The 27,982-nt window shown below is 40.7% G+C and overlaps 1 protein-coding gene across 4 annotated transcripts in view; it reads left to right on the top strand.

The window, feature by feature from the left end:
- UNC79 (unc-79 subunit of NALCN channel complex) overlaps nt 1-27,982 on the top strand; it is a 209,195-nt gene that overhangs the window by 105,844 nt on the left and 75,369 nt on the right. For 2 of the 4 annotated variants that reach the window (XM_088025012.1, XM_088025014.1), the window contains 9 exons: nt 3,899-4,080; nt 5,766-5,967; nt 6,604-6,783; nt 8,275-8,340; nt 16,478-16,764; nt 19,212-19,394; nt 19,992-20,154; nt 22,668-22,817; nt 23,401-24,618. In XM_088025012.1, the coding sequence (XP_087881138.1) occupies nt 3,899-4,080; nt 5,766-5,967; nt 6,604-6,783; nt 8,275-8,340; nt 16,478-16,764; nt 19,212-19,394; nt 19,992-20,154; nt 22,668-22,817; nt 23,401-24,618 (2,631 nt within the window). The remainder of the gene's footprint in view (nt 1-3,898; nt 4,081-5,765; nt 5,968-6,603; nt 6,784-8,274; nt 8,341-16,477; nt 16,765-19,211; nt 19,395-19,991; nt 20,155-22,667; nt 22,818-23,400; nt 24,619-27,982) is intronic. The other 2 variants (XM_028101287.2, XM_088025013.1) reach the window with 2 other exon arrangements.

Raw genomic sequence — 27,982 nt, 5'->3', positions numbered from 1 at the left:
TGACCTTCCTTTCTTTTTAAATTTTCTTTTAAAGATTTTATTTATATATTTATTTATTCATTTAGAGGGAGAGAAGGAGAGCATGCATGCAAGTGGGGAGACACAGGGAGGAAGAGAGAGAATCTCAAGCAGACTCTTCCCTGAGCACAGAGCCTGATGCAGGGCTTGATCTCATGACCCTGAGATCATGACCTGAGCCAAAATCAAGAGTTGGACCCTCAACCAACTGAGCCAACCAGGTGGCCCTCCTCCTTTCTTTTTAAAGAGTACTGCCTTCCTTGATGGTGTTCTTTAGTGATTCTGCTTAACTGAGCTTCCTTTATAATAACATTGTGCTGAGTGGTCCTCAGGTAGGATGACCCTGTTCAGGTTTGCCTAGGATAGTCCTAGTTTATGCCTGTTGTCCAGGTGTATTTATTAATTGTCCGCTTGTTTACTCTCAAATGGATTCTGGCTTGAATGATAAATTATACAGTCAACATGATACATGATATTATGTAGTCAATATAATATATAATACGACATGATACACTAGGTTACTTGTGTCAAAGTAACTGGGAATGTTCCTTAAACAGGCAGATGGTTGGGCCCCATTCCTATACCTACTGAATTAGAATCTTAGGGGGTAGGGTCAGGAATGGACATTTTTAACAAGGTCTCCAGGTAATTCAGTGAAGTTTGAGGATCTCTGCTGTTAGCCCCTTTCCACTGAAGTATCAGGGTTGAAGTGTGGGGCAGTGATTGGTATGATTTCCTGGTGCTGAGAATGGCAAGTTCTCAGAGGAATATGGTAAGGAAGGAACTTGGACATGTTCTCTTAGCCTCACATTGGCTGCCTTCACTGTCACCCCAGTCTGCTAGGACTCCCATTCTTGGGAGCAGCAAGCAGGGCCCTCAATGCCATGGTGTGCCTTATCAGAATGGTTCTGTGTGTTTCAGTGTCTCCAAAATTTGGCAAAGAAATGGAAATTCCATTAGGTCAGTTAACTACTACACATTCACTAATATGTAGCCCCCTCAAAGAGTTCTTACTTTTTAATGCCCCGGGAACCCCTGGGGCTGGTTTATAGGATAACAGCTGACATTGTAGACAATTAGAGTAACATTTCCTGGCCCTGGGCCACCTGGTATTAGCAACATTTTACAACTATTTAAATACAAATAAAGCAGATAAATATTTGTGCTCTTTCATTCCAGTTTAAGGATTAGATTTTTCTGAATTCCAGCTCTGATGATGTCACTTTTCCATTCAAAAAGGCATGGAGAATAAAGTTCAAAGTTCTTACACAGAGAGTCAAAGCCTTTCCCGGTCTGACTGCGAGTGTTTGCAGCCTCATTTCCCGCTCTTCTTTCTGACATTCCGTCGCAACTTCCCCATTGTTTCCTGCCTCCCTCAGCCTTGTCTTGGCCACTCTGCTCTCCATCTGAAATCCTCTTTTCTTCAAGGTCCATTCACAGACCCCCTCCATCCGATCTACCTTCCAGTGCCACCAGTGAGTTCCACATTTTTGGTTCCCTCAGTGGAAAATTATTTCTTTGTCCCTTGGTCTCCTTGGCATTTTATTTGCACCTCCTTAGTGGTATCTATAGCTCTTAGATTGTTTGTTATAGTCATATCTGTCTTATGTCTTTAGTCGACTTGCCTTTTAAGCCAAGACTTGGGGATGATTCATACATTCGTGTGCATAGGTTGCTCAGGTTGTAACAGAATACTACAGGCTGGGGGGGCTTAAACAACAGACATTTATTTTTTTCACAGTTCTGGATTCTGGGAAGTCTAAGATCAAGGTGCCAGGAACATATGGTTCCTCAGTGAGGGTGTTCTTCCTGTCTTGTACATGACTGCCTCCTCTCTGTGTCCCCGCATGGCAGAGAGAGAGTTAGAGAGCTCTGGTGCCCTTCCTCTTCTTATAAGGATACAAATCCCATCATGGGGGGTCCTACCTCATGACTTCATTTAAACCTGATTATCTCCCAAAGTCCCCACCTCTGAATGCCATCACATTGGGGGTCAGGGCTTCAACATACGGATTTTGGCAGAGGGGAGAGGAACACAAACACGGAGTCCTTAACAATTCATTTTTCCACTTACTTCCATCCTCCTTCAAGTATCTAGGATAGTTTCTTAGTTTTATTTACACACATACACACACACACACACACACACACATATGTGTATTATATACATATATATCTTAAGTATGTATTTTCAATATCTATAAACATATTTTTAAGTATGTATTTTTAAAATAAGTGAATTGGTGAATAAGTGAAAATAAGTGAAATATTATATGTACTAGGCACCATGGGACCAATAAAAGGAAGTATAAGAGCAGGGGCCTGCTCTCAAGAAGATACTCATTTAATTGATGAAACCAAATATAAACATGTAAGAGGTTAAGAAATTAAAACTATAAATATGATTCAAGACCACAAAAGAAGATATGTCATATAGCTATATACGAGCATACAAATGTCTTACGTAAATGAACAGGATGTAAATGAGAGTATTTTTGCAGGAGTGCATGGGACCGAAAGGCCGCTCTAGGTCAGAGTAGACTTTTACAGAACAGGTAGAATTTCAGCAGCAGATTCTTTAAGGATGATAGAAAATCAATAAGCAGAGAGGAACAGAAAGAATATTCTAGGCTGCTGGAATAGCTTAAGCGAAGTACTGAAATGTTTTATTTTCATGGCTCTGTATTTCTTCACTAGCTACTTTAACTTTTTATAAAGCCATGTTTTAAGAGTACCTGGAATCATTTAACAGAGATTTGCAGAATAATTACAAATCCCTCCCTGACTGACTTACAGAGTTGGGTGGGGGATGGGTGAAATAGGTGATGGGGATTAATGCACACACCTGCATGATGAGCACTGAGTAATGTATGGAATTGTTGAATCACTGTATTATACACATCAATCTAATATAACACTGCATGTTAACTATACTGGAATTAAAATAAATAACTTAATTAGGGACACCTAGGTGGTTCAGTCAGTTAAGCATCTGCTTTCAGCTCAGGTCATAATCCCAGAGTCCTGGGATCCAGCCCTGAGTTGGGCTCCCTGCTTAGCAGGGAGTCTGCTCTTCCCTCTGCCCCTCTCCCTGCTCTCATGCTTTTTCTCTCTCTCGCTCACTCTCTGTCAAATAAATAAGTAAAATCTTTTTTAAAAATTTAACTATGGGGCACCTGGGTGACTCAGTTAAGAATCTGCTTTTGGCTCAGGTCATGATCTCAAGGTCCTGGGATTGAGCCCCACATTGAGCTCCCTGCTTGGTGGGGAGTCTGCTTCTCTCTCTCCCTCCACCCGTTCCCACGCTTGTGCTCTTTCTCTCACTTGCTCTCTCTCTCAAATAAATAAATAAAATCTTTAAAAAATTAATAAAAAAGAAATCCTATCAAGTAAGCATGCATCTATTGCATATAAAAAATATGTGGCTGCCCTAGCCCTAGGAAGTCTGTTTGTTGTCACTTCACATCATGACATACTAAGAGTGCAGTAGGGGGTCCAGAATCTAAAGCCAGGTCTGGTGGGCACCTCCTGTCTCCCTGTGTGGTCCACAGAAGGGCCTATGGAATGGACAAAGAAATGAGCATGGAGGCATTTTGAATAGTTTGAAGTGTGATTTGAATTAAACAATGAGGAAGAACATAAAACAAAAAAAAAGACAACCCACTGTTAAATCAAGGCTGCCCAGCAGAAAAGTACTGCCCTAGGTAGAAACGGTCTCTGTCACACAGATGAAATGGAACATTCAAGAAGGTGGCATTAGAATTTCCTTTTGGTTTCTCAAAACAGGGTGTGGGAGCCCCAGAGTTGACTTTTTCTTTGTGGGTTCAGTTCTTGCCTAAGTAAGTGTCCATTTTTTTGTTCTCTGCCTTTTACGCTGCAGTGGAAAAAGTGGCTGTAATTTGTAGATTTTTGGATATTCACTCAGTGACCAAAAACCACCTGCTGAAGTACTCCCTGGCGCATGCCTTTTGCTGCTTTCTGACAGCTGTGGAGGACGTCAACCCAGCAGTGGCTACCAGGGCCGGTCTCCTGCTTGACACCATAAAGAGGCCAGCATTGCAGGTGACGTCCCTCAGATGTGTGTTGTCTGTTCCGCGGATGGTGTTCTGCTCTACTAAACACATATAGTACTGATGATGAGGACAGCAAGAACAGTGGGAACTTTTAAATGGGGGAAAACATCCCAGAAGCACACCTTATTAAAGACCTGTTTTTATTTCTTAGTACTTTCTTTTCAGTCTTTGTCCATATGGTGATACCGCTTATGACAGAGACAGTAATTGTATACCTCTTTTTGTGTGGCAGATTTTTGAGCTAGGCTGGTTTAATTTATAATATTTTGTTGGCTCCTAGGCTGGGAGCTTTTGTCATTAGAGGCTAGATACTAAGAAAAATCATCTCTGCGATGAATTATAGTATAAATCAAAGCAAGACCTGAGAAGGCAAATATGCCTACCAAAATGGAAGTCAAAGGAACATGAAATACGAGACCTAGAGAGAGTTGCTTATTTATTTTATTTGTCACCTTTATTTTATAATTGAAGAAACCAAGTCTCGGAGAGGTAATGTGACTCTTCAAAGGACACAGAGTGAGTTATTGGAAGAACCGAGAGGCTAGAACCTCCAAAGTACTTATCTCTTGATTTCCCACATTGGCACCCTGTTTATTACTATATCATTATAATTAAAACTAATAATAATGGCAAGAGCTAAAATTTGTCAAACAGATACTGCCTGTCCAGGACAGTGTATTAAGTGTCTCATCATCCACTGTCTCATTTAATCCCCATGATAACCTTGTGGGTTCCCATTTTATAGATAGAGAAGCCGAGGGTTGGAAAGGGTAGGTGACTTTCCCAGGGTCACGTGGCTAGTACATGGCAGAGCAGACTCAGGTTCTGAGTCATAATGAAGTCCACGTTCTTAATTGTATCTGTGTCTATTCACTGCTTCCTGTAAAAGAGACCAAGAAGAAAGTGCAGGATCTGAAAAATTCAGAGGTTATCCTGACTGTGGACCCACACCCTCCCTTATAAAAATTCCCAGTTGTCTTCTGGGATGCTCCTTCTCTGTTGGTCTTAAGAAGACTAGGTAGTCTTCCAGGCCAGGGCCTGGGATGTTGGAGGACCTCAGGAGAGGAGAATTGAATGAGTTGATAGAATGCTTGGATGAATTATGGTTTTTAAGTTTCATTCAGTTTAGGAAAGGGGGAATGGTAAGCAGAGTCATATACTGGAGAAATGGATGCTCAATCTAGTCCAACTTGATTTTTTAAGATTCTGTGTGCCACTCACATTCCAAGAAGACAAAATGAGTTTACTTTCTTTTAGAACCATGGCATTTAGCATTGAAAGGGAATTAGAAAACCATATTGTGTATTCTAAAATGTAGCTTTGGAAGTATGCTTCTTTTAATAGAAACTACAGATGGTGAAAAAAGAAACATTGGTTTGAGAGCATTTGGATTAAGTGGTTATTAATGAATGCATCTGAAAACCAATAACATACATTTAGTTTAGATTTCTGAACTAAAATTCAAGATATATTGTACAATTGGGAGAAGTTCCTCTCCTGCATTTTATTTCTACCAAACTTGCAATCAAAGAAGATTTCAGTTGGATTCTTCTACATTATATGTATGGATTGAGGAAGTTTTGTCTTGTTTCACTGACTTTGCTTAGTGTATTTGCTTTGAGGTAACTTAGATGTTTACTTCTGACTTAAACTTTCTTCCCCCCTTTGCTCCAGGGTCTGTGTCTCTGTCTCGATTTCCAGTTCGATACTGTGGTTAAAGACAGACCCACAATACTGAGCAAACTTTTACTTCTGCATTTTCTTAAGCAAGATATTCCTGCCTTGAGCTGGGAGTTCTTTGTCAACAGATTTGAGACACTTTCTTTGGAAGCTCAGCTACATTTGGATTGTAACAAAGAATTTCCCTTTCCTACAAGTAAGCAAAACAAAGAACTTGCTTTAAACAGTCATAGTTCCTATTCTTATATCTGCTATAAGCAGACCATACTCTACATGTAGCTTAATTTCCCTTTATGGAGGATGCTCTGACTTCATGAACTCAGCTTATTAAATATTTATTGAGTAACTCTGTAGTAATCCATAGATCAACTAGTTTCTGGCATTCCAAAAGCAAAACTCTTCGCAGTTCCTTGAGGACCTATGATAACCATTTGTACTGTGTGTTCCTTAAATATGATTCAATTCTCATGTTTACAGTGTTTGTGAGCAATTTTGTGAGATATATCTGCACCTTGCAAATTCATTCTTGCATGCTTATTAGTTACCTACAGCTCTAAATAGATGGGAAAAGTGGGTCACTCAACTATGTATTCAGTGATAATAAAAAAAAAATTAGACATTAATCTTATGGTCTAAGCAGAAAATCAGAGGCAATAGTCATGACAGGCGGTAGCTACAACTTTTTATATAAGACTCACCATGAATGAGAGGTGAATGATTCCTGTGTCCATGAAAGATGTGTTTTAATCCTGAAAATATACACAGATGGATTATTTCAAACTTGTGCTACACAGCCCCTTAAAGAAAATAATGTCTGATTCCTTTTGCAAAGCTATCACTGCCGTAAGGACCAACGTCGCTAACCTCAGTGACGCAGCACTGTGGAAGATCAAGAGGGCTCGTTTTGCAAGGAACCGCCAGAAGAGTGTGCGTTCTCTGAGAGACAGCGTGAAGGGGCCCGTGGAATCCAAGAGGGCGCTCTCCCTCCCCGAGACCTTGACCTCCAAAATTCGTTGAGTATCTTCTTCCCTCCTTCCTTTAAATCTGTTTAATGTCTTTCTGAGGCTGCCTTGTCTTGTTGAATGTTCATAGAGAGTAGCATATTTAGCCAACTGAGCTCCTTCAATAGGTTTGGGCTTCAGATTCCTTAGAGGGTCACCCCAAGAACGTCAGTGCTCTGTGGGGGCTTCTTCCAGTTTGTGGGTGAAGCAAAGCCCTGGTCCAGCAGTAGATTGTTTTGCAACGCAGAAGGCAGCAAATCCACTGATGCTTGGCCAGAAACATAGAAGCAGCATCTGCTCCCGGGTCCTAGGAGAGGAAGGTGTGCACCACCAGCCTTGTAACCTAAGAGCTTCCTGAAAAAGACTGGGACAGGTCAGACCCATGGCAGCTGAGGTGGTAGAGTGGAAGTTTGGAGTGCATTTGCTTTTCATGTATGATGGAGACAGCCAAACAAGCTCCCAGACAAACCAAAAATAATGGTTGCTTTTGAAAAGGAAAAACCAGGCTGAGGAGAAGTTGAATTTCTGTGCAGCTTCACTGGATAATTTATAAATAAAAATAAACTTCATCACCAATTTAAAAAAAAGACCATATATACTTGTTTTATAAAGGTCTTTCTTTATATTGCACTTTGAAAGAGAACGCAATTTTCCCTAAATTACCAGATGACTAAATGAACTCTAATGATTAGCAATGGCTCATGAATGACAAATAATTAAATATTCATAACTAAATCACCATACTAGTGAATGAGTATATTTAAATATGGTACTAACGTTTGTAAAATTTATCTAGTGATTTAATTTTTAAATAACTGCTGTGAAATTCATAACATAACACCCTAAAACATACTTCTTACCCTGTTGGAAGTGGAAAGTTTTCCTTTTTTTCATTGACATTTATTAAAAGACAGCCTTATATAACATAATCATTTTTAATCACAAATATGATTTGATTTTTTTTAATCACATTTTTCTCTATTTTATGATAAGCAATGAAAATGTGGTATTGTGAACTTTGGAAGAAGTCAATGAAAGCCCTTCAAGGAATCAATAGCTCAGTTTTTCAGGGAGCAAAGATTATAGCAGGTGGCCATTTAAGAATAACCTGTAGGAGCCTAGGCCCCAGGGAAGCCTGAATCAGATCCTAGAAACCAATATCTAGATTAAATAAATTACAATTTCTATGAATTTCCCAGCTCTTTTATAACTTAACCAGCCACTTTGGGATATCAAGTTTACTTATTGTTCCTTCTTGTTAATTGATTCACATGACAATTTTGAAGATTAAGAATTGAAGTAACACTGAAGGATGTTCTTGAGATTCACATAAAAACCACAAAGCTTTTGTGATGCAAACATTTTTTGTGCCATGTTAATTACAAGGAGGAAAACTAAACTTAAACCTGCCCCTACTATCCAGTGAGTTAGCACTGAGTGTATTTTCTAGGCTCAAGTTGTTTTTAATGCTTATTTAAATAGAGTTGTTGTTGATTTTTAAGCTATGAGGTTGACCAGGCATGAGCAGTCTGCTCCAGCTCTCGGTGGGACACCCGAACAGACACCAGGTGGGTACTTCTGACGTGGAAGGGCTGTGTGCAAGTGTCTATCCCAGGTGGACAAGGTAAAGAATGCAGTGTCTCTCACTGGACCAGAGTGCTATATTTAGGATTTGCAAACTTGAAGGGTCTTACCCCAGATGCTCAAGCGTTTGAGCCCCTGACCTAGCAATTCTTTCGATCTTAATATGGGCAGATGACTTTTGATCCCATTAACTTTTGGTCCAGTAAGAGGTATCATGTTACCTGAATATGCACTTTTCCCCAGAGAGCCAATATGACTAGAACTATACATAGTACTTATATTTGTATGTGTATTTACACATAGAAATATTATGTTCATATATATCCGCTATAGGAAAAACATACATTTCATTGACATTTTCAAAGGTTATACATTTGAGCCACCGTCATTCACTCATCCCCGTAGCCATTCTTGATTCTTTGCAACTCTATATGCATTTCTGTCTCTCAGAGAAAGGAGGATTTCGATTGCTTGGAGGACCGTAGGATCATATTTGGCTCGGTACAGTGTAACGACTGTTCAATGTCCCATGAGAGAATGTAGTTTATCAGGAAGGATCCTAAGGGTTGAAGGGACACTGGCAAGGTTATTACAGCCTGAATGTTATCTGCACAAATGGTGCTGTGTGAAGAGTCTGAATAGCTGTTTATTTGTCAAAAACAAACTTGGTAACTGCCACCTGTGTATCATGATATAGAACATTTGGTTTTTCATCTAAGAAGAGTTTTAAGAATGGCCTCAGAAGGAGAATTTCAACTAAGGAGGCTTTCAAGGCCATGTATGCTAAGTGTTACAAACATGACACCAGAAAGACAGGCAGTTTGGGGTGGGAGTGGGGGGAAGAGAGAGCCCCAAAGATTATGAATGCCAATGGCGGGTGTTGGTCAAAATGTATTTTCTCTTTTAAAATTGTCAAGAAAGAAGGAAAGCAAACCCTCGGCCAAGGCCCCCTGCCTTGTTTTCTGCATCACTCGGGGCCTCAACTGTACTGGGATTAAAAAAAGAGTAAAAGTAAGAACTTCTGATCCTGAGCTCCATTACAATGTGAAATCCATCCAGGTCCCCTTCAGTGAAGTCTTTTTGAGATGAATCTTAAGCAATTTCATAAATTATTTTTATTTTACCCCATCTTTTCTTTTTGTCTTAAGGCTTAGTTGAATTAATTATTCAATTAAAGTCTTTAATTATTCTTATTACCCATTTTCACAATCCAAAAGAGTCCTCTCACATCTCTTTGGGAAAACAGATACATATGTTTCCTGATGTTAAAAAAAAAAAAAAAGCTTTTAGGCTCTACTTGTCCCACCAAAGGTGACCAGATAGAAACGGGGCAGATAATAGCATTGTTTATATTAAATATAATGCTAAAGCTTCTGGAAAGATAATTTACACAACACCACTATAATAAAAACTTGCTTAGATTTGGAAACAGCTGGCTAAGCTTATAAGGCCCTTTTGAACTAGTTTCTCATTTTTGCATTATTATTTACTAGACAGTATATTTTTAAACTTGTGAACAAAGACATGCCAGGATAATCCTAAGATTGTACAGGATGGCATGGAAGCTGAAGGACTTGCTATTTACCGAACATACTTTTTTTTGGTGCAAGTCTTGAGCTTCTCTGTGCAAGACCTCTTATTGATTGGGCCCAAAATAAAGCCTATGCCCTGTAATTATGCCACAAGAGTTCATTTTAATTGCTGTTTAGGTTGAGCTTTTTTTGGCATTGGATTTACAACGGCTGGCTTTCTGTTCTTAGCTTTTGCCTATTACCTATAGCAAATTTTGTATCAAAAATACACTTGGAGAGAAGGTATATTCCACAAGGCTAGGGAAGAGCTGCATTCCTTTATGACTTTCATGAGTCAGATCAAAGACCTTTGCTCGTGTGAATGAAATTCATAGGACATTACAGCTGGAATATTAGAGATGTGTTAACATTCTCATTTTACAGAAGAGGAACCTGAAGTTCCCAGAAAGGAACATGTTTCACAAGCTTGTTGGTGACAGATCTGGGTCTCAAGCTCAGGCATCTTGATCTCTTGTGCAAAACATGCATGGTGAATGCCAATAAGAGCTCAGCATCTTTATTTAATCCTAATTGATGAAATAGACAGCTTCACCTGCTAATTTGAAATTGGTATAATTATAATTATTTATAAGGTATCTTTTCACCAATTTTCTGAAAACTAGGAATTATGTTTGGTGATTCAGAATACCTGTTGAATATTAATTGAGTATAAAATAGCAGTTTTGATAGGTTTTCATAGCACAACACTGAAAAACTGGTATCCATCCCACGTGGTCACAGGGAACTTAATTGTGTCTTGTTCCTCATCCCCTGGAATGAATAATTAAACAATGGTAGGTATATGATAATAAGAATAACAACACTTCATGTATGTATAGTACCTCTCTGTCTATTAAGAATATTTTTAATACAAATAATCTAATTTTGATTTCACAATGACTCTGGATATATGTAAAGTATTATTATGATTTTTTTTTTGCTTTACATATGGACAGGAAAACTGAGGTCCTGAGGGATTAATTAATTCTGCTTAGATACTTTGCTCAAGATCACTTAAAACTAACTAGTTGGGGACTAATGCTTGAGCCCAGCAGACTTAATTTCCACTATAACTACCTCCTGATGCATTGGTATTAGGGGGTTCCTGCTCTGTGGCACATGAAGACACCAGTCTGGTTATAGAGCTAACCTGGGCATTCATGTCTGCTATAGTGTGCCTTAAGGTCATGAGCATCCATGCCAAGAGACTTCCCATTTAAGACCCACAGATGGATCTAGAAGTGTCCTAATCCCTAAAGCAACATGGATACCCTCAATTCTACTCCAGCCTGCAGAGAAATCTTGAGATCTCTTGGTCTGAATTTGTATCAAGAGAAGGTGTCCAGTGCTAGGGAGCATTGGTAAAACTTTCTTGTATGGCCCTCTCCCATCACCCCCACACCCCCTGTTAGTGTCCCAGCATAAAACCCCAAATTACTTCTCTTTGGGCTCTCTCTTTCTTTCTAGAGGTGGTTAACAACTCACATCCTTCACTGACTTGCAAAATGCCCGTTGATCATTAAGACCCCGTAACTCAAAGAGAACAGTTACTTAATGGGAGTGCCCTTGTTGGAAAGAATAGTTTCGGGAAATGGCAGTTTCTATTGAACTAACATTTACTGGGCACCTTCAATACTAGGAAATATGAAGAATGCAAAGATACATCGGAAATTTTTATATTCTCCACTTGCTTATATATAGTCAAGGAAGGAAAATAAAGCGTGAACTCTCATCTCGAGTGATTGCGCCTGTGCCACGGGATGGTTCCCATCAGGTGCAGCGGGAGGAGAGTTGGGGGCAAGAGACAGTCTGGTGGAGAGGCGGCTTTCCAGCCAGGCCTTGACTGGTGGGTAGGATGGAAAGGCCTGGATGTGGGATAGGAAGAGGCAAAGGCAGGGCTGGGGAGCATAGGACAGTATGGAGTTAGTCACTGGCCCCAACTTTGCAGCCCTTCTGCTGTGTGCACACACAACACACCTGCTGTGAAGTTGGGTTAATGGGCTAGGGAGATCAGTGAGGTGGTGTAATTAGAACTAGCAACGTAAGGCGAACTCATTTATAGTGCTTGATCATTGGCTTCTCTGGAACAAATGCAGAGGAAGCTCATGGAAGGGGTGCTTCCTCCCTCTACCTGATTGTCACTTGTTGGTTTGACAGAGGGCTCAGGGAGTCAGCTTACACAGAGGAATATTCCCTATTTCCTTGCTGTTTGGGGACCTCATCACTTTTTCCTCCTGTATAGAAGAAATATTTACCTGAGATATTTATTTGAATTCAGTGTACTTAGACACTTATGAATAATAAGCATCAAGTATATGTCAAACACTGCCCCATATTCGTGAGGGATATAAAAATGGGTAAAACATAGCACTCACCTTCAAGCAGCCTTTGTTCTCCTAGGGGAAATCGGCAAGTGAGTAAATAAATTCTGCCTTGCAATTTGCCCCATTTTAGGAAACGGTAAAGGAAATTTTCCTCCATTCTTCCCTCCCGTCCTTCCTCTCTTCATGTCTTTGGGGATTTGCAGTAGTTAGAGATCACACCCAGTCGCTGAGAGGAGAGTGGGCGTAGGTAGGAAGAATGGCTTCTGAGAACCAGATTCACAGGATGAGATTGGCTGGGGGTGGGGATGCTGGGAAGATGTATCACCCTGAGCAAGACACAAAGGTGGGAAAGTGTTAGCTATGTTCTGAGAGTTAAGAGTAGCCCAGCTTGTAAGAATGTTGAGCATCTGGGGTAAAATAATAAGAGAAAAGTCTGGAAAAGCAGATCCTGATCCTGCCTGGTTTCCAATCATCAAATAAATAAAATCATATGACACTTTGGAGTTTCAATCAGTTGACCCCTGTGGGTACTGATTGTGATGTACAATCACAGTGTGATGTACACTGTACCTCCCTGTGGACAGATGGTGATGGACCCATTCCATGATTACGTTAGGGTAGGAATCACTCTGCCTCATGATTCTAAAGATGCTTACAGTTTTCTTTAGAGAAATGATAAAATCAAAAATTTTAACAAGTTAAATATCTGTGGTTAAAACATAGAGGAATTTCATAGGCTAGAATTCAAAACTAGAATTCAAAAGTGTTTTAATTGGCACATCTTAGAGAAAATATCATAGGCATTCAGTTTTAAAATGGAAATTTCATACCCTTTGTAGATAACTAAAACAGTAATATTGTCTTTATTAATAAAGAAAATTCTCATTTTTCTAAGCTAATTTTTCTTAGGGATTTGAAAGAAAGAAAATAGACAAGGCATAGACTTGCAAAGCCCACAACTGGAGGAGTAAATTTTTGGAATGAAGTTGTTTTTCACTTTATGCAAAAGGTCTCATCAGCTAGTTCTTTTTTTTCCAGTACATTTAATGTTTTGTTAAAGATCACTCATTATTGCCCATTCAGGGAAAACAAAGAAAGGAACAGCAAACTTAAAGCTATGTTAACAGTGAAGATCAGCGAAGATGTATTTCAAATGAAAATAGGGCATTCGCGAAATGGTACTTAATCATTAGGAAACTATGATTTGTTGGGAAAAGTTAGGTTACACACTTTATCTTATTTTATTTATTTTATTTTTTTGAGAGTGGGGGGCAAACAGAGGGAGAGAGAGAGAGAATCTCAAGTAGGCTCCACGCTCAGTGCAGAGCCTGGTGCAGGACTCAATCTCAGGACACTGAGGTTATGACCTGAGCCGAAATCAAGAGTCGGATGCTTAGCTGACTGAGCCACGTAGATGCCCCAGGTTATACACTTTTTAAATGAACATCTACTTGCATTGGGAAGAGGAATTTTGAAATATTTAAAGATGAAGTCTGATGATTTATTTTCTAGACCTGAACTAGGATAGAATGAAATGGGGAGCCAGTGTCTTAGTTGGGCCTTGTTTGGAGCTCCCTTTGTTCTGTATTGAGGCCCCCGGATTCTCCGGGCTATAAAATAAAGGTGCATCTCCTTCCCAGATGCTCCCCATTTTTAACATGGGGACTTTGGAGTTGAGCCTGTCTGAACTTGGAGGTGGTTGAGCAGGACGGTGCTGCAAGGTGTGTTAAACCTTGCCCCTGAGTGGAAACAAATTGAGGAATGAAGCTATATTTTAACAGCCATCCCTTGCTGCTGCAGTAACTTTGAATCCTGCAAGGAGCCTGCGTTCTCACACGTGTCACATTCTCGGCCCAGGCTTGCCCAAAGCAATAACTCCTTCTACTTGTAAAGTAATACTCTGGAGAAGAAAGACATCAAGAATAAGTATTTCTCAGTACTGGAAAGATAGTTCTCTAAACTGTTTTTTTTTTTTTAAGATTTTATTTATTTATTTGACAGAGAGAGACACAGTGAGAGAAGGAACATAAGCAGGGAGAGTGGGAGAGGGAGAAGCAGGCTTCCCACTGAGCAAGGAGCCCGATGTGGGGCTCGATCCCATTAACTGTTTTTTAATTTTATTTTATGAGAATTTACGTAGCTATTGCTTTTAGCCTGATCTTCTATTCCAAACATTTAATTTAATTATAATATACAGCAGGGCTTCACATTTCTGGCCTCTTGGTGAAATAGGGTGTTCCACATAAATTGACTTTTCTCCTGGTGGCTGATGCATGCCTCATAAGTGACGATATTAACAATTTATTGATCACTGTCATCGATGCATGTAAGACGCTGTAATAAACAAGTCCTTAGCTTTTATTTGAATGATTTTGGGTGAAAGCTTCTCTAGAGTACATTGCACACATTTACTCTTCATACACAGACTCCAGGAGACAGAAAATGTTAATGTCCTAGCATCATATTGAAATTTATTGGACGATTTCCCCTAAATGAGAGACTGTTAGACTTAGTTGACTCTGTTGCTCTTCACCCATGGTCAGTGATCCCTTCTGAGTATATCACTTTTGAACAGACGAATGTTATTCTGAGCATCTGGGGTGAACTAGACAGCCAAGCTGGTTACCTCACATGCCGTTCAAAACTAGTAAGTTCTGAATTTGACATTACCTTCATGCCACCGCTCCAGAGTTGCCCTTGAGACAGCTAATTTCCACAGTCCCCTAGAAGCATTTCTTCTATCCCGCTTCTCTTGGCTCTGTCCTGAAAGATTGGGATTTTGCCAAATTAGTTGAGTTAATGGATATAAATTACTATGTATCTCCTTCCTGTATCCTTCATGCCATAATTATATGACATTATATGATATAGGCTATGACATTATATGATACAGGACATGACATGATCACGGTTTGGTTTATAATGGTTGGTAAGCAAAGCCTGTCATTGTTTAGCAGAAATTTTCCTTGCAGGGTGAGAGATGAGAACCCTGAGTGTGTCATCTAAACCACCAAACAAAAACCTTGCTTTCCATTTAGAAATGCTGATGTTGCTTGTCCAAGAAGGGACAAAGATGCAAAGGGTATTTTGAATAAGCCCCCAAACATAAACATAGAAGAGCAAATCTCGCCCTTCCTTCACCAAAAGTCCTAAACTAAACCAGATCAGAAGAGGCAGAAAAACAAGCAGAGACAAGGTATAGTTTCTGACTTTGACAAATAACAGAAAGTCAAAGTCAGGGAGCTGCTCCAATACAATTATTTGTTAGGTTACGAGTAAGTCAAGGGCTAAGGTATTTTTTTTCTTTCAATGTAAACTTTCAGCTCACCTTCATGTGGTATTTTTCTGTTTTTTAAAAGCTCATGCTTCTTTCTTTCTGTCTGTCCCCTCCCTTACATGTTTCTCATTACATACAGCAGGACTTGATGTGCTATTTATAATTTTGACTATATCCTTCATAGAGTACCCACTGCTAATATCTCAGGATTTGGAAAAGAAAACTACATTTTTTTTCCACCAGTTGATTTATGAACATAACGGAATTGAGATAATAATTTTTTTTAAGATTTTATTTATTTATTTGAGAGAGAGAGAGTGAGAGCACAAGCAGGGGGAGTGGCAGGCAGAGGGAGAGGGAGAAGCAAGCTCCCTGCTGAGTGGGGAGCCCAGTGCGGGGCTCGATCCCAGGACCCTGGGATCATGACCTGAGCCGAAGGCAGATGCTTAACCGACTGAGCCACCCAGATGCCCCCAAATTGAGATAATAATTTAAGCAAAAGAACTCAGTAGATGCTTTTGTGCTCAGTGGATGTTAGAATATTATTTTTTGTGGTTATTTTTATGTGCTTATTTGACAAAGCTGGAAGAGAAACTTCTCTTTATCATTGAAGATAAAACTTTGCCAAGATATTTAAAAAAATCGCGAAATATAGTTTATTTAGGTATTTTTCTTGCCGTTCAAAGAGGACCTTGCTTTATAGTGCCTTATTTTTATTTCTATTCCCTTATTCCTCCAAAATTACCTGGTTGTTGATGAACACAATAACTTTCACCCCTGGACTAATGCTTTGCTGAATAGGCCATATTTTGCCTTTACGTTGGTCCAGAACAGACCCTTTAAATATTTAGTGGAAGCAGAAGGCATGGTGCTTTATCAATAAGTGATATTTCCTTGTGAACGTCCTTGTGAGGGAGCCACCCAGTGATGGCCTTTCTTGTACTGACAGGACAACAATCTCCTGAGAATGACAACACCATCAAGGACCTGCTCCCAGAAGATGCTGGGATCGACCACCAGACCGTTCACCAGCTGATTACAGTGCTCATGAAGTTCATGGCCAAGGATGAGAGCAGCGCTGAGTCAGACATCAGCAGTGCGAAGGCCTTCAACACGGTCAAGCGGCACCTGTACGTCTTACTCGGCTATGACCAACAGGAAGGCTGTTTCATGATTGCACCTCAAAAAATGCGCCTGTCAACTTGCTTTAATGCATTTATTGCAGGAATTGCCCAAGTAAGTGTAAGCTTTCAAGAGTCATACCGTTAAGGTTTTAGTAGAAGCAAGTCATTAAATTCCATTTAGCCAACATCGGATCTGTGTAGAGGTTTGTGCGAGTGGCTTTATTAGGCAGGGGTATGTGGAAGGGAATATAAGATGAGTAAGACTAATAGGGAGTATAGGATTTTTGGGGTAGGAGGTGGGAGTAAAATATACCTAACATAAAGTTTACCATTTTAACCAATTTTTTAAAACTTTTTATTTATTCATGAGAGTCAGAGAGAGAGAGAGAGAGAGAGAGAGGCAGAGGCAGAGGCAGAGGGAGAAGCAGGCTCCCTGCCTAGCAGGGAGCCCGATGCGGGACTCGATCCCAGGACTCCGGGATCATGACCTGAGCCGAAGGCAGACGCTTAACCATCTGAGCCACCCAGGCGCCCCATTTTAACCATTTTTAAGTATGTAATTCAGTAGCATTAAGTATATCCACATTATTATGTAATCAGAAGCATTTTCCATCTCTAGAACTTTTTCATTATCCTAAACTGAAACTCTATCCATTAAACAATAAGGGAGTGTAGAATTTTTGTTTATGGGTTTTTAAAAAAATCTCTTATCCTTTTTGACTTCAAGTGGAGAGTTGAGTTAATTGTACAACTTTCTTCCTGTCACATTATCATCATTGGCTTTTTCCATGTTTGTCTGCTACTCCCAACTACTGTAGTTTATACCATGGAGTACATTTACCATGCTTTAACTATCCATTGCCCCAGTGATGAACACTCATATTGGTTGCTTCCAGCTTCTTACCACTCCAGACAGCTCAGCAATGAACATCCTGCATATGCACTTTATCTACCACTATGAGAATTCCTTTGAGATATATATGCAAGAGGAGAATTAATGGATTATTGGGTTTCTGTATGTCTAACTTTACCCGTCTGTAAAGGGTGTAGAACTTGGGGCTACAGAGAAATTGATATGAATTTCAACTCTGCCAGTGTTATTATCTGTTGTGGGCTTAAGTATCCTCTGCTTCTTTGCTTATTGGTAACAGATTTTTGTTTTGAAAGATTAGAGATAACATATTACTGAGCACTTAATCAGTGCCTGTCTCGTGGGAGGAGCTCAGTGATGGTTACTGTTATCAATTTGCTGAAGTAGATTGTAATATAATGAACACAGATTAGCAAAGTAGGAGCAATATGTACATAGTAGTCTTTTTTTTTTTAGATTTTTATTTATTTATTTGACAGAGCGAGAGACACAGCGAGAGAGAGAACACAAGCAGGGGGAGTGGGCGAGGGAGAAGCAGGCCTCCTGCGGAGCAGGGAGCCCGATGCAGGCTCCATCTCAGGACCCTGGGACCATGACCCGAGCCAAAGGCAGACGCTTAACGACTGAGCCACCCAGGCGCCCCTACATAGTAGTCTTTTGCTGATGCTGGTAACTAGATGGAGCACCACTAATACTCAGTTGCTTGTGATGAAGAGAGGACGCACCATTTCAGATACCAAACTTCCCTCCTTCCTCCTTTCTTTCCTCACTTCTCTCTTTCTGTATTTACATTATGCATATTTATTTAATAAAGCCAAAAATTAAATACAAATCTCCACGAAACCCACAAAATAAGTGACTAACATTTCGGTGTTTGTATGTTATTGCTGGCTCCAAATTTATTACATTCATATATACATATATATAGGTATATATGTGTGCACACATTTTCTGTAGTAATGGGATCATATTATACATATTGATAAATATGTGTAACCTTTTTTAAACCTAAAATTGATTATGAAGTCAATATCTTGTAAATAAATTTGTATCATATCCCATTTAATGGCTACATAGTATCCTACTGTCATACAAATAATCTTTCATTTAACTTATATTGTTGAACATGGAGGCTATTTTCAATTTGGGGTGACGATAAGGCTGGATATTTTTATGTATACATCTTGGAACAGGTGTCTGATTTTTTCCTTAGGATACATTTAATTTCTGTACTGTAGGCTAAGTACTTTTCCTTACTTCTGAATAGATATTGCTAAATTGCCCTCCCAAAAGGCTGTGTTGAGTAATACTCTTGCCAGTAGCGTCTGAGAATGCCCATTTTCCTCAGTGATTACCAATAGTAGGTGTTTTCATTGATTCTAGTTTAATTCTAGTTAATAGTTTAGTTGAACATTTTAATAAATAAGGCATTGTTCTCCATAGATAATTTAGCAGATACATCAAATAATTAGATAATTAAGTGGATAAAGTGATTTTAATTTGCAAGTTTCTTCTATTTCTTGTAAGGTTTAACTTCCCCCTTTAGGGTCACTGGCCATTACTGTTAACATTTTGTGAGATGCCTTTTTAAATATTTTGCCTGTTGTTTTGATGGGTCACATATTCCTTTAGGCTTTTGGGTGTTCTTTATAGTTTTCCTTCAGTTATTAATATTTTTCCTCTTTCAGGTTATGGACTATAACATTAACTTGGGAAAACACCTTCTCCCCTTGGTGGTTCAGGTGCTCAAATACTGCTCTTGTCCTCAACTACGGCATTATTTCCAACAGCCACCTCGTTGCTCCCTCTGGTCCCTAAAACCTCACATCCGGCAGATGTGGTTGAAGGCGTTGCTTGTCATCCTTTACAAGGTGAGTTGCGACGGTCACTCCTTTTTAGGCTAGAATGATTCTCTTAGAGAGGAGAACGCTTGAGGGATTTAAATTGAGAATTTCGTAGGATAGTAATTTGACCTTCAGGGGACAAATCATATGTTCAACTCGTGTTTAGAAATAAAGAGCCATTGGAATATCGACGGCAAGGGAGACCATACCAGCATATATGCTACAAATGTTTAAAACAAAAAACAATGAGTTGTAGGAGATTGAGATCAACAATCTGTTTGTGCTCAGCATCTCCTATTTTATCTGTGTATGAATTATTATCTCAGAAAGCGAGGAAGATATTTAAAATTGTATTCATCTGCCAGATTTTTATGCCAGGTAATTTTCTTGAAAGGAATTGTAACTGTGATCTGGCACGCCTTGCCATCCATGGTTTGGTGCAAGAGGAAGGGACTAGGGTCCCTTGTCCTGATAATGCCACGATAAAAATTTCTGGTTTTGCTTCTCTGTATATTTCTCTTTATCTCCCAGAAATACTGAGAAAAGCATCTAGCAAGATCACGTGGAAAAACTTACCCTTTTAAATAACCGTTTATATTTTTCTCCCTCCATTTTATTGAGCAGTATCCATATCGGGACTGTGATATCAGCAAGGTCCTGCTGCATCTGATTCACATAACAGTCAATACACTCAATGCACAGTATCATAGCTGCAAGCCCCAGGCCACGGCAGGACCTTTGTACAGTGACAACAGTAACATAAGCAGATACAGCGAAAAAGAAAAAGGTACTTTACATATCTCAATTCTATCCCGACCTTAGCTTGAGTATGTAATACATTTCTGGACAGTGTTTTCCTTAGGAGATAGTGGAGTGCCCCCGGATACCATTCTGGAATCAAAAAATCACCTACTGCTTCATTAATGTTCCAACTTTCCCATGAATGTCGCCGCTTTAATTCTTTAAATGAACATTCAAGAGAAATAGTTGATATGCTTCTGAAGCCCATTTCATAAGAAATGTTTTATAAAAAAAAAATGGTCTGCTGTTTGGTTAAGGAGCCTTTGTAGGCTTTTCCCCATGTGTTGGAAGCATCTTGCTTTGGGCGATGAAGTAAATCTTTACTCGCTGGAGCCATGATTTTGTCGTCTCTAGTTTGCTCCCGAACTTTGTGCTCACAGATTTGAATGGAGTCTAAATTTGCTGAAGTGCTTCTTCCTAGCTTCCTTGTTCAATGAGAAAATGATTTAAGGCAACCAAGATGACTTTTTTTCTCTGTGTAGGTTTAAATTATTTACAGTAGCAACACTTTTTATATTGAGAGCTTTTCTGCAAAGGAGGCAGGCAAATGAAATTTTAGATAGAGTAAAATCCCAGCCTGGATGTTTTCAGGTGAGAGCTGAAGAGCCAAGATGTATGTCTTTAGTGTATCTCACAAGTCTAGATTTGTAAAAGGTGACATCATCTAATCCAATCCTGGGAGAAAGCCAAGTGCCCCCCATGACGCTTTGTGGTGTTAGTAGATTCTGACTTGGTAGGACTGCTCTGGAAATATCTCACTAGGATGGATGGGAACTAATGTTCATTTAGTTCTAAAAGGTCCAAGAATCTGGGTTGGCCATAGATGGAACTGTAAGTTCTAGTACCATTCAGATCCTTCCTGAAGAGTATCTTGTCTCCCAGCTTAGGTCCCAGTTTCTGGAAAAATGGGATAGATCCTGTTAAACTATATATGTCCTCAATCCAGGCTCAGTGTTTGGGCCAATCTCAAATGAGCCTTCCTGAATGGGAGGAGCCATCTTGAAGTCCTTCCATCTCTCATTCAGGACATTTTGAGAATTATTTCAAAATCATGGAATTGGAAGTCACATTAACTCTTTCTTTGAAAAACTGTTTTTCAGAAGGGACTATATTTTTTAGAGGACATAAAAAAAACAGATCATTGTGTTGCATCTCCCTGGGAACATGGGAACTTGATAGGCTTTGTCATCTTTGCAGAAGTTCACTGGGGGTTTTGTATCATTTTGATCATTAACACTCATTTTTTTTATTTGACTAAAGAAAGATTAATAGGATCACTATATCTGTCATCTGCTGCTTCAGATTTCACTTAGTTGTAGAGTCTTGTGTTGTAGGACGGGATCATTCCTCCAAGTTTGGCTCCCTCCTTGTACTCCCTGAATACTCAAGAAATCTTAAGTAGTCATCATCACACCTGAGCCTCATTTTGTCAAATAGGTAGATATAAAATAGGCCAAATACTATGATTTCAGTGATATTCACCTTGAATTATAGGTTAATTCCATTTAGTGTGGTATGAAGTGCATTTTTGTAGCCTTTTTTTTTTTTTTTGCTGCTTTGTACAGGGCTTTGGCCTTTCCAAAGGATGAAAGAAAAGCATTTATTAAGTGACCTCTGTGGGTTGCAACATAGCAACCCTTTCCTCATGAATGTGTTTTTGGGTTTATCTTTGATTTAAAAGTGGCCCAAATAGGGATAAAAGAGTACACAGAACTAATCTTTCTAGGCACTCTAAGTGACAGGTTTGTTTACGGAGCCTCAGGGTCCTCAGAGTCAGAGAGTCTTTCTGGGATGCATAATAGTTGCACATGGCAAACTCCACAGAGAAGGGTCTTAACTTTAATAAGGGGGGATGTTATTTTCTGTTTTCTTTTTCCTTCGTTTACTCTTTCAGTCCATAATCATTTGTGGAGCTTTTGAAATGACCAGTGGCTTTTCTAAGCTTTTTCTGTGTGTTGTGTGTTTCATTACCCAATGTAGAGTACAGTATTTTGCATTCACAAAGTATAAGGTGCATGTACTCTTAGGCTGTGTCTATGCCAGCTCTCACATCCCAGGAAGGCATATGTATATTTTTGGAAAGGGTGAGAGCTACTCATTTTGTTTAATTTTCTCTTGCCAAATTAGCCTGAAAATTCACCCAAAGCAGGCATGTTCAAGGAGTGTCACAGACCCCAAAGTGGGTGTGTTACCCGATTTTTGAGAGCATTGGAAAAAATTTCCCCACGAAGGCCCTCTTGGAATATTGAGATGCCTCTCTTGAAAATGCTGCCAGTTGTCACATGGAAAATGAGAGGCAGCCTTGTAACATGTTGCTCTGTCAACATTTGGATAATTTGACATCGGGATGAAATACCAAAGCTATGGCCAGATCTTGAGCTGGTGTAGAAACCAGCCCACACTGTGTTCCCTCATGCTTTCATTGAAATGCTTGTGTAGACACAGCCTAAGAGAGAGTAACCTCCCAAGTGTAATTTTGAACTTTCTCTCCCCAATTAGAAGAAGATAGTGTTTTTGATGAATCTGATATTCATGATACACCTACTGGACCCTGCAATAAAGAGTCTCAAACTTTTTTTGCAAGATTGAAAAGGATAGGCGGCAGCAAAATGGTGAAATATCAGCCGGTTGAGATGAATGTTCAGAGAAGTATGAATTTTTTCCTCTTAGTAATTTTATGCAGAAATGTTGTACTCTACCGTTTGTTTGGGGTGAAATCTTAATTTTATTATGTTACTACACATTTTAATACCGTTGATTTTATATATATGTATGCACAAACAGTATATATATATCCACACTTATATATATACGTGACTTGACAGATACATCATTGACGTCATGATCGTCTGAGAGGGCCATTGCTTGATTTGATTTGTTGCAAAATGTTTGCTTTTCTTCCACACGATTTAAATACAGTTTTCTAGATCTGCCTCAGCCCCAAAGTGGTCCCATTTCCTGTGCACAAATGAATAGAGCTGAGGAATTATCCCAAAGCCTGATTTTGGAAATCAGATCTTAAACTGCCATTTCGGGTTCTCTCATTCCAGAGTTTTCTGGGTTTTGAAATTAGAAAGAACTTTCCAAAAACTTGGCCAGAGAGTCAGTGTTCCCTCCTGTTGGAGCTGGGATTGTGATTATGATTTATGCCAGTTGTATGCCCAAGTATGAGGGGGAAAAAAGTGGTAGCATCTCCAAGTAAAATAGTACTAGCTCTTTCTGTTTCAATCAGGTGAAATAGAACTGGCCGAATATAGAGAAACGGGTGCATTACAAGACAGCATTCTACACTGTGTGAGAGAAGAAAGCATTCAGAAAAAAAAGCTGCGCTCTTTAAAACAAAAATCTCTTGATATAGGGAATGCAGACTCCCTCTTGTTTACATTAGACGAGCACCGGAGGAAGTCCTGCATAGACCGGTGTGACCTAGATAAGCCTCCCGCCCATGCTGCTTATGTCATGCAGAGACATGACCACGGACGGCCCAGACAGAATTCAGCTACAAGGCCCGACGACCCCGAGGGCCCCGAGAACCCAGCAACGGAAAGTTTCCAAGAAACCCGCAGGCCTGTGATACCTGAAGTCAGGTTAAACTGCATGGAGACATTTGAGGTCAAAGTGGATTCTCCTCTCAAGCCTGCTCCTAAGGAGGATTTAGATCTGATAGATTTGTCCTCCGACTCCACATCCGGGCCTGAAAAGTGCTCGGTGCTCTCCACGTCTGACAGCGACTCCCTTGTGTTCGAGCCTCTCCCCCCTCTCCGCATCGTAGAGAGTGATGAGGAAGAGGAGACCATGGACCAAGGAAATGATGGTGCCTCTGGTAAAAACGCTGCCTCCCCCCATGCCCTCCCCAGCCCCCCTTCCGTCCTCAGCCTCAGCACAACTCCTCTTGTGCAAGTAAGTGTGGAGGATTGTTCCAAAGACTTCTCTTCCAAGGACTCAGGAAATAACCAGTCAACAGGTGCCACGGACTCTGCCCGCGTCGCTCTGGAAGACCCCGCAGACTCCGAAGAACATTCGAAGCCCGAGGAGTCGCAGGACTTTTCCTGTGGCAGCCCGCTCACACTTAAGCAAAAGCGAGACCTCCTCCAGAAGTCCTATGCCCTCCCTGAGGTGTCACTGGACGACAGCCCCGAGCCCAGCATCGAGGAGGAGAAGCCTGGTGGCCCGGTGCCAAGTTCAGGGGCAAAAACTGTCCTCCTCAAAGTCCCCGAGGATGCCGAGAACCCAACGGAAAGTGAGAAGCCCGACACCAGCGCCGAGTCGGACACAGAACAGAATCCCGAGAGAAAGGCAGAAGAGGAGGGAGCGGAGGAATCCGAATTCAAGATCCAGATTGTTCCCCGGCAGAGGAAACAGCGCAAGATCGCTGTCAGTGCCATCCAGAGAGAGTACCTTGATATCTCCTTCAACATTCTAGACAAGCTGGGAGAACAGAAAGACCCAGGTAAGCTCATCTCTCTTCTTCCTCCCGGCCTGACACGCCGGTTTGTGCATCTTTCTCGTTCCGGTCTCAGCACTGAGTATGCATCCAACTCTCAATCTTATGATGTCAGAGAGTGACATTATAATTGTTTCAGAGTCCACTCCGAATCCTTCCTGCTTACCACAGCATGTTGGATTCAGATGTGGTTTTACTGGCTCCATAAATATTTCCGTATTTGTTGTTTCTCAACTTCTAACAGTCCATTCTTGACCATCCTTGGCAAGAAGAGGCCGTGGTTAATTCATATCAAGGTATCCCGGACATCATCTCAGCCTTCCTCAAACAGCAAAAGTCATTAATTTGAACTCTTTTTGCCTTCTTTGTTTTTCCGTGCCTTAGCCAGCTTTGATAGATAGTCCAAAGAAGGAATAAACATGAAGTGCTAAAATAAAGCAAAGAGTGCTTGGAATGGTCAAGAATTGACTATAGTCCTGTAGGATCCACAGCGGATTATATACTCAGACCAAATGTCAGCAGTCTGGTGGACACTGTGTGTCTGAAAAACCCCCTAGTTGCAACCTAGACCCTCATCCATGGGCACCGCTTGATGGTGAGGTTGTCACAGCTCATGGATTTCCTGCCTCAGGTGTCATTTCTCGCCTTTCCTTGGAGGCACAGTTTTTAAGAAAGATCATTTGAAAAAGCAGCAAGCCGATAGTCCATCTCATCCTAAAACACAGCCTATTGCAGTATTCCCATAACTCAACACTTTGTGTCTCAGCTCAGATCTAAAGAAAAAAAAGAATGTGACTCTTTAGAAAAAATGAAATTGTCCAGGAATGGTCACTGTAGTAGATTTCTAGCCTGTGGACCGCTGAGGACTGGCAAAGATCTTGGAGACTTGGAGACTTGTAGTGGAAAATCTGTCTTTTTCTGTAAGAAGAGACGGACACTCTAAGGAAGTGATGTGCCCGGGGCCCACAGATAGGCAGTCGCCGGACCAGGACGATTGTCCTGATTCTAATCCTTCCTCTCCCACTGCTTCATACAAAAGCCAACTCCTAAGACAAGAGATTCAGATCTTTTATTTGCCCCGGGCATTCCCTGAGAGTTCTAGCTCCTCTCCCTCCCAGCACAGAGCTGTGTACCTTGAAGGTGCTCTGTGAAAATCTGTTGAATGAACGTTAGTATATTTGGAAAGGGTCGTGCTCCAGCCAGGCAGGTGGAAGAATAAGATCCTGGTGATTACAAAGTTTAAGGTTTCTGGGGAAACTGGAATACCTCTTTATTGTCTGGAGCCAGGAAAGTGGCTACATAGAAATGGAGGAGAGCATTGACCTAGAGACTCTAGAGGTCTGTAGGGTGGATATATAAGAAACCATCCAAGGTCTATAGAGTGGGTATATAAGAAACGCTATGTAAGTCTACACAATGGGTGTGTGTGATGTATAGGTTGTAGTGTGTGTGTGTGCCTATGTGTATGTGTGTGTGTTGCCTCCTTTATCCATCCTATATCATATTGTTCCCCAGGCTACCAGGGAGGAGATGGATTTCATATTAATACACTTGCTATCAGAACAAGAGGAAAGCATCTGACAATTATGATAATATGTCTTTAAAATGTATGTAATATATGTATACTGTCATAATAGTTTTATATCTGTATAGTGTCCAACCTCCCATGGACACCCTGATCTATCTTCCCTCCCTTATTGGTGTTGGAAGGAGGCCTGGGCTCAGAGTAAGACACAGGCTTCTCTAGACCTTTTTGCCTCTATCAGCCAGAGTAAAGGGAAGCCCAGACAGCTACGCTTCTGGTCCTTCCAAACTCAGAGCCTCGCCACTGCTGATCACCTTGAGCCACCAGGTCCAACTTCATCATGCACTTTCCCTGTGTTCATGTCAGTCCCTGCAGGAAGGCCCAGGTCACTCCTCTAATATCCATGAGGTTCTAGACATCTTCTGTTCTGAACTTTTGTCCTGCCTTATGCTAACTACTGGAAACCTTCCTCCATCCTTCATGAGCAAAATCCCATGTATGCTCTCTCATCTGACGACTCCCTTCATGCGTAGTCTAGTGGAAACCTGGCTCTGCCCCAAGGACACTGCTTTCCTCACTGCCTTGTGCCCTTGGGATTGGGTGAGGGTTAGGCCCCTTCCTTGCTCACCGCTGCCCCTTTCAGACCATTCCCACCTTGTCTCTAAACTCTGAACCTCATACTACTGACCCCTGATGACAATTATCTGGTGACAGTTTGACTCCTGGCTCTTTTTTCATTCTCGTCTAAGCTGTTTCTGCCTGAATTCTTATTGATTCCAGGATTAAAGCAGATGATCCTCCTGATGCTCCGGCTTCTCAGTTCCTTGAATTCATCTTCTCTAGTAACTTTGTTTTTATCCTGCACCCTAGCTCAGCGATTCATTCCCATGGTCATGATGCAGACCTTGTTTATAGCAACAACTGCAGCCCCTCCACAATGTCATTCTCATGCCTCCTGTTCTCTGATTTCCATTTCCCCTCTGGACAACGCTGGATTGGTCCTTTCACGTCCCTCCCCTACTTCATGTCTTCTCTCCTCTTCCTTACTCAAGTCAATGAGTGTAGCTCTCCTGCCCCGCACCATCTTGGCCTTCGCTTTTTCAGACTTGCTTGGCTAAACACAACCCTTGTCGGATCCACCTTTCCATCTACCTGCATCCCATACCTATCCAATGAGTGTGACTGGAGAAATAACAATATTGACTGGTCTCATTTTAAATTCATGACCATAAATCTCAACTGGGTCTTTGAACTACCTGGCTATCATACCATACTTCCCTGGTCCATTCACGTTTCCATTCTCCTGCGTGACTGTTTATTTCATGGCGACTTGTCTTTCCAAACTTCCGATAACTCTTCCTGTTGGACATAATCAGAAGAAATTTCCTCAGCCTCCCACCACCTCATCTGCTTGCCTTCCAGTATCTGCACTTGTACGTCTGGCCTTCATGGCTGGGGCTACAGGTGAACTGTCTGGTTTTACTGTTTAAAGTCAGCTTTTCCACATGTGGACAGGATGCCATTTCTCTTACCTATTCGGAGATATAGGCCCAGAAATTCTCCCTTCTTTCTTCCCCCACTGCTGTTAATTTTTTTTTCTTCCGAAGGTATTCTTGACGTGAGCATACGAACATAGTTTTATTTCTCTCTTAAAAGTTCTTGATCCCAGTTCTCCTAATTATTATCTCATTTGGCTTCTCGCCTCTTGGCAAAACATATTAAAGAATTGCCTATACAATCATCATCTCCAATTTTCTCCCATTCTATTCTTTCTAAAAAGAATTCATCATTCCTATGAAGCTTTCATCCCCAGGGGTTCACCCAAACGTCACTTGTCAAGGTGAC

The sequence above is a fragment of the Eumetopias jubatus genome, unplaced genomic scaffold (assembly GCF_037043125.1).
Source record: "Eumetopias jubatus isolate StellerSeaLion01/CBP00866 unplaced genomic scaffold, mEumJub1_p1.0 scaffold_7, whole genome shotgun sequence".
Classification (NCBI taxonomy): Eukaryota; Metazoa; Chordata; class Mammalia; order Carnivora; family Otariidae; genus Eumetopias; species Eumetopias jubatus.
Note: the sequence above shows the minus strand (reverse complement) of the source record. Positions and strands in the feature narration are given on the sequence as shown.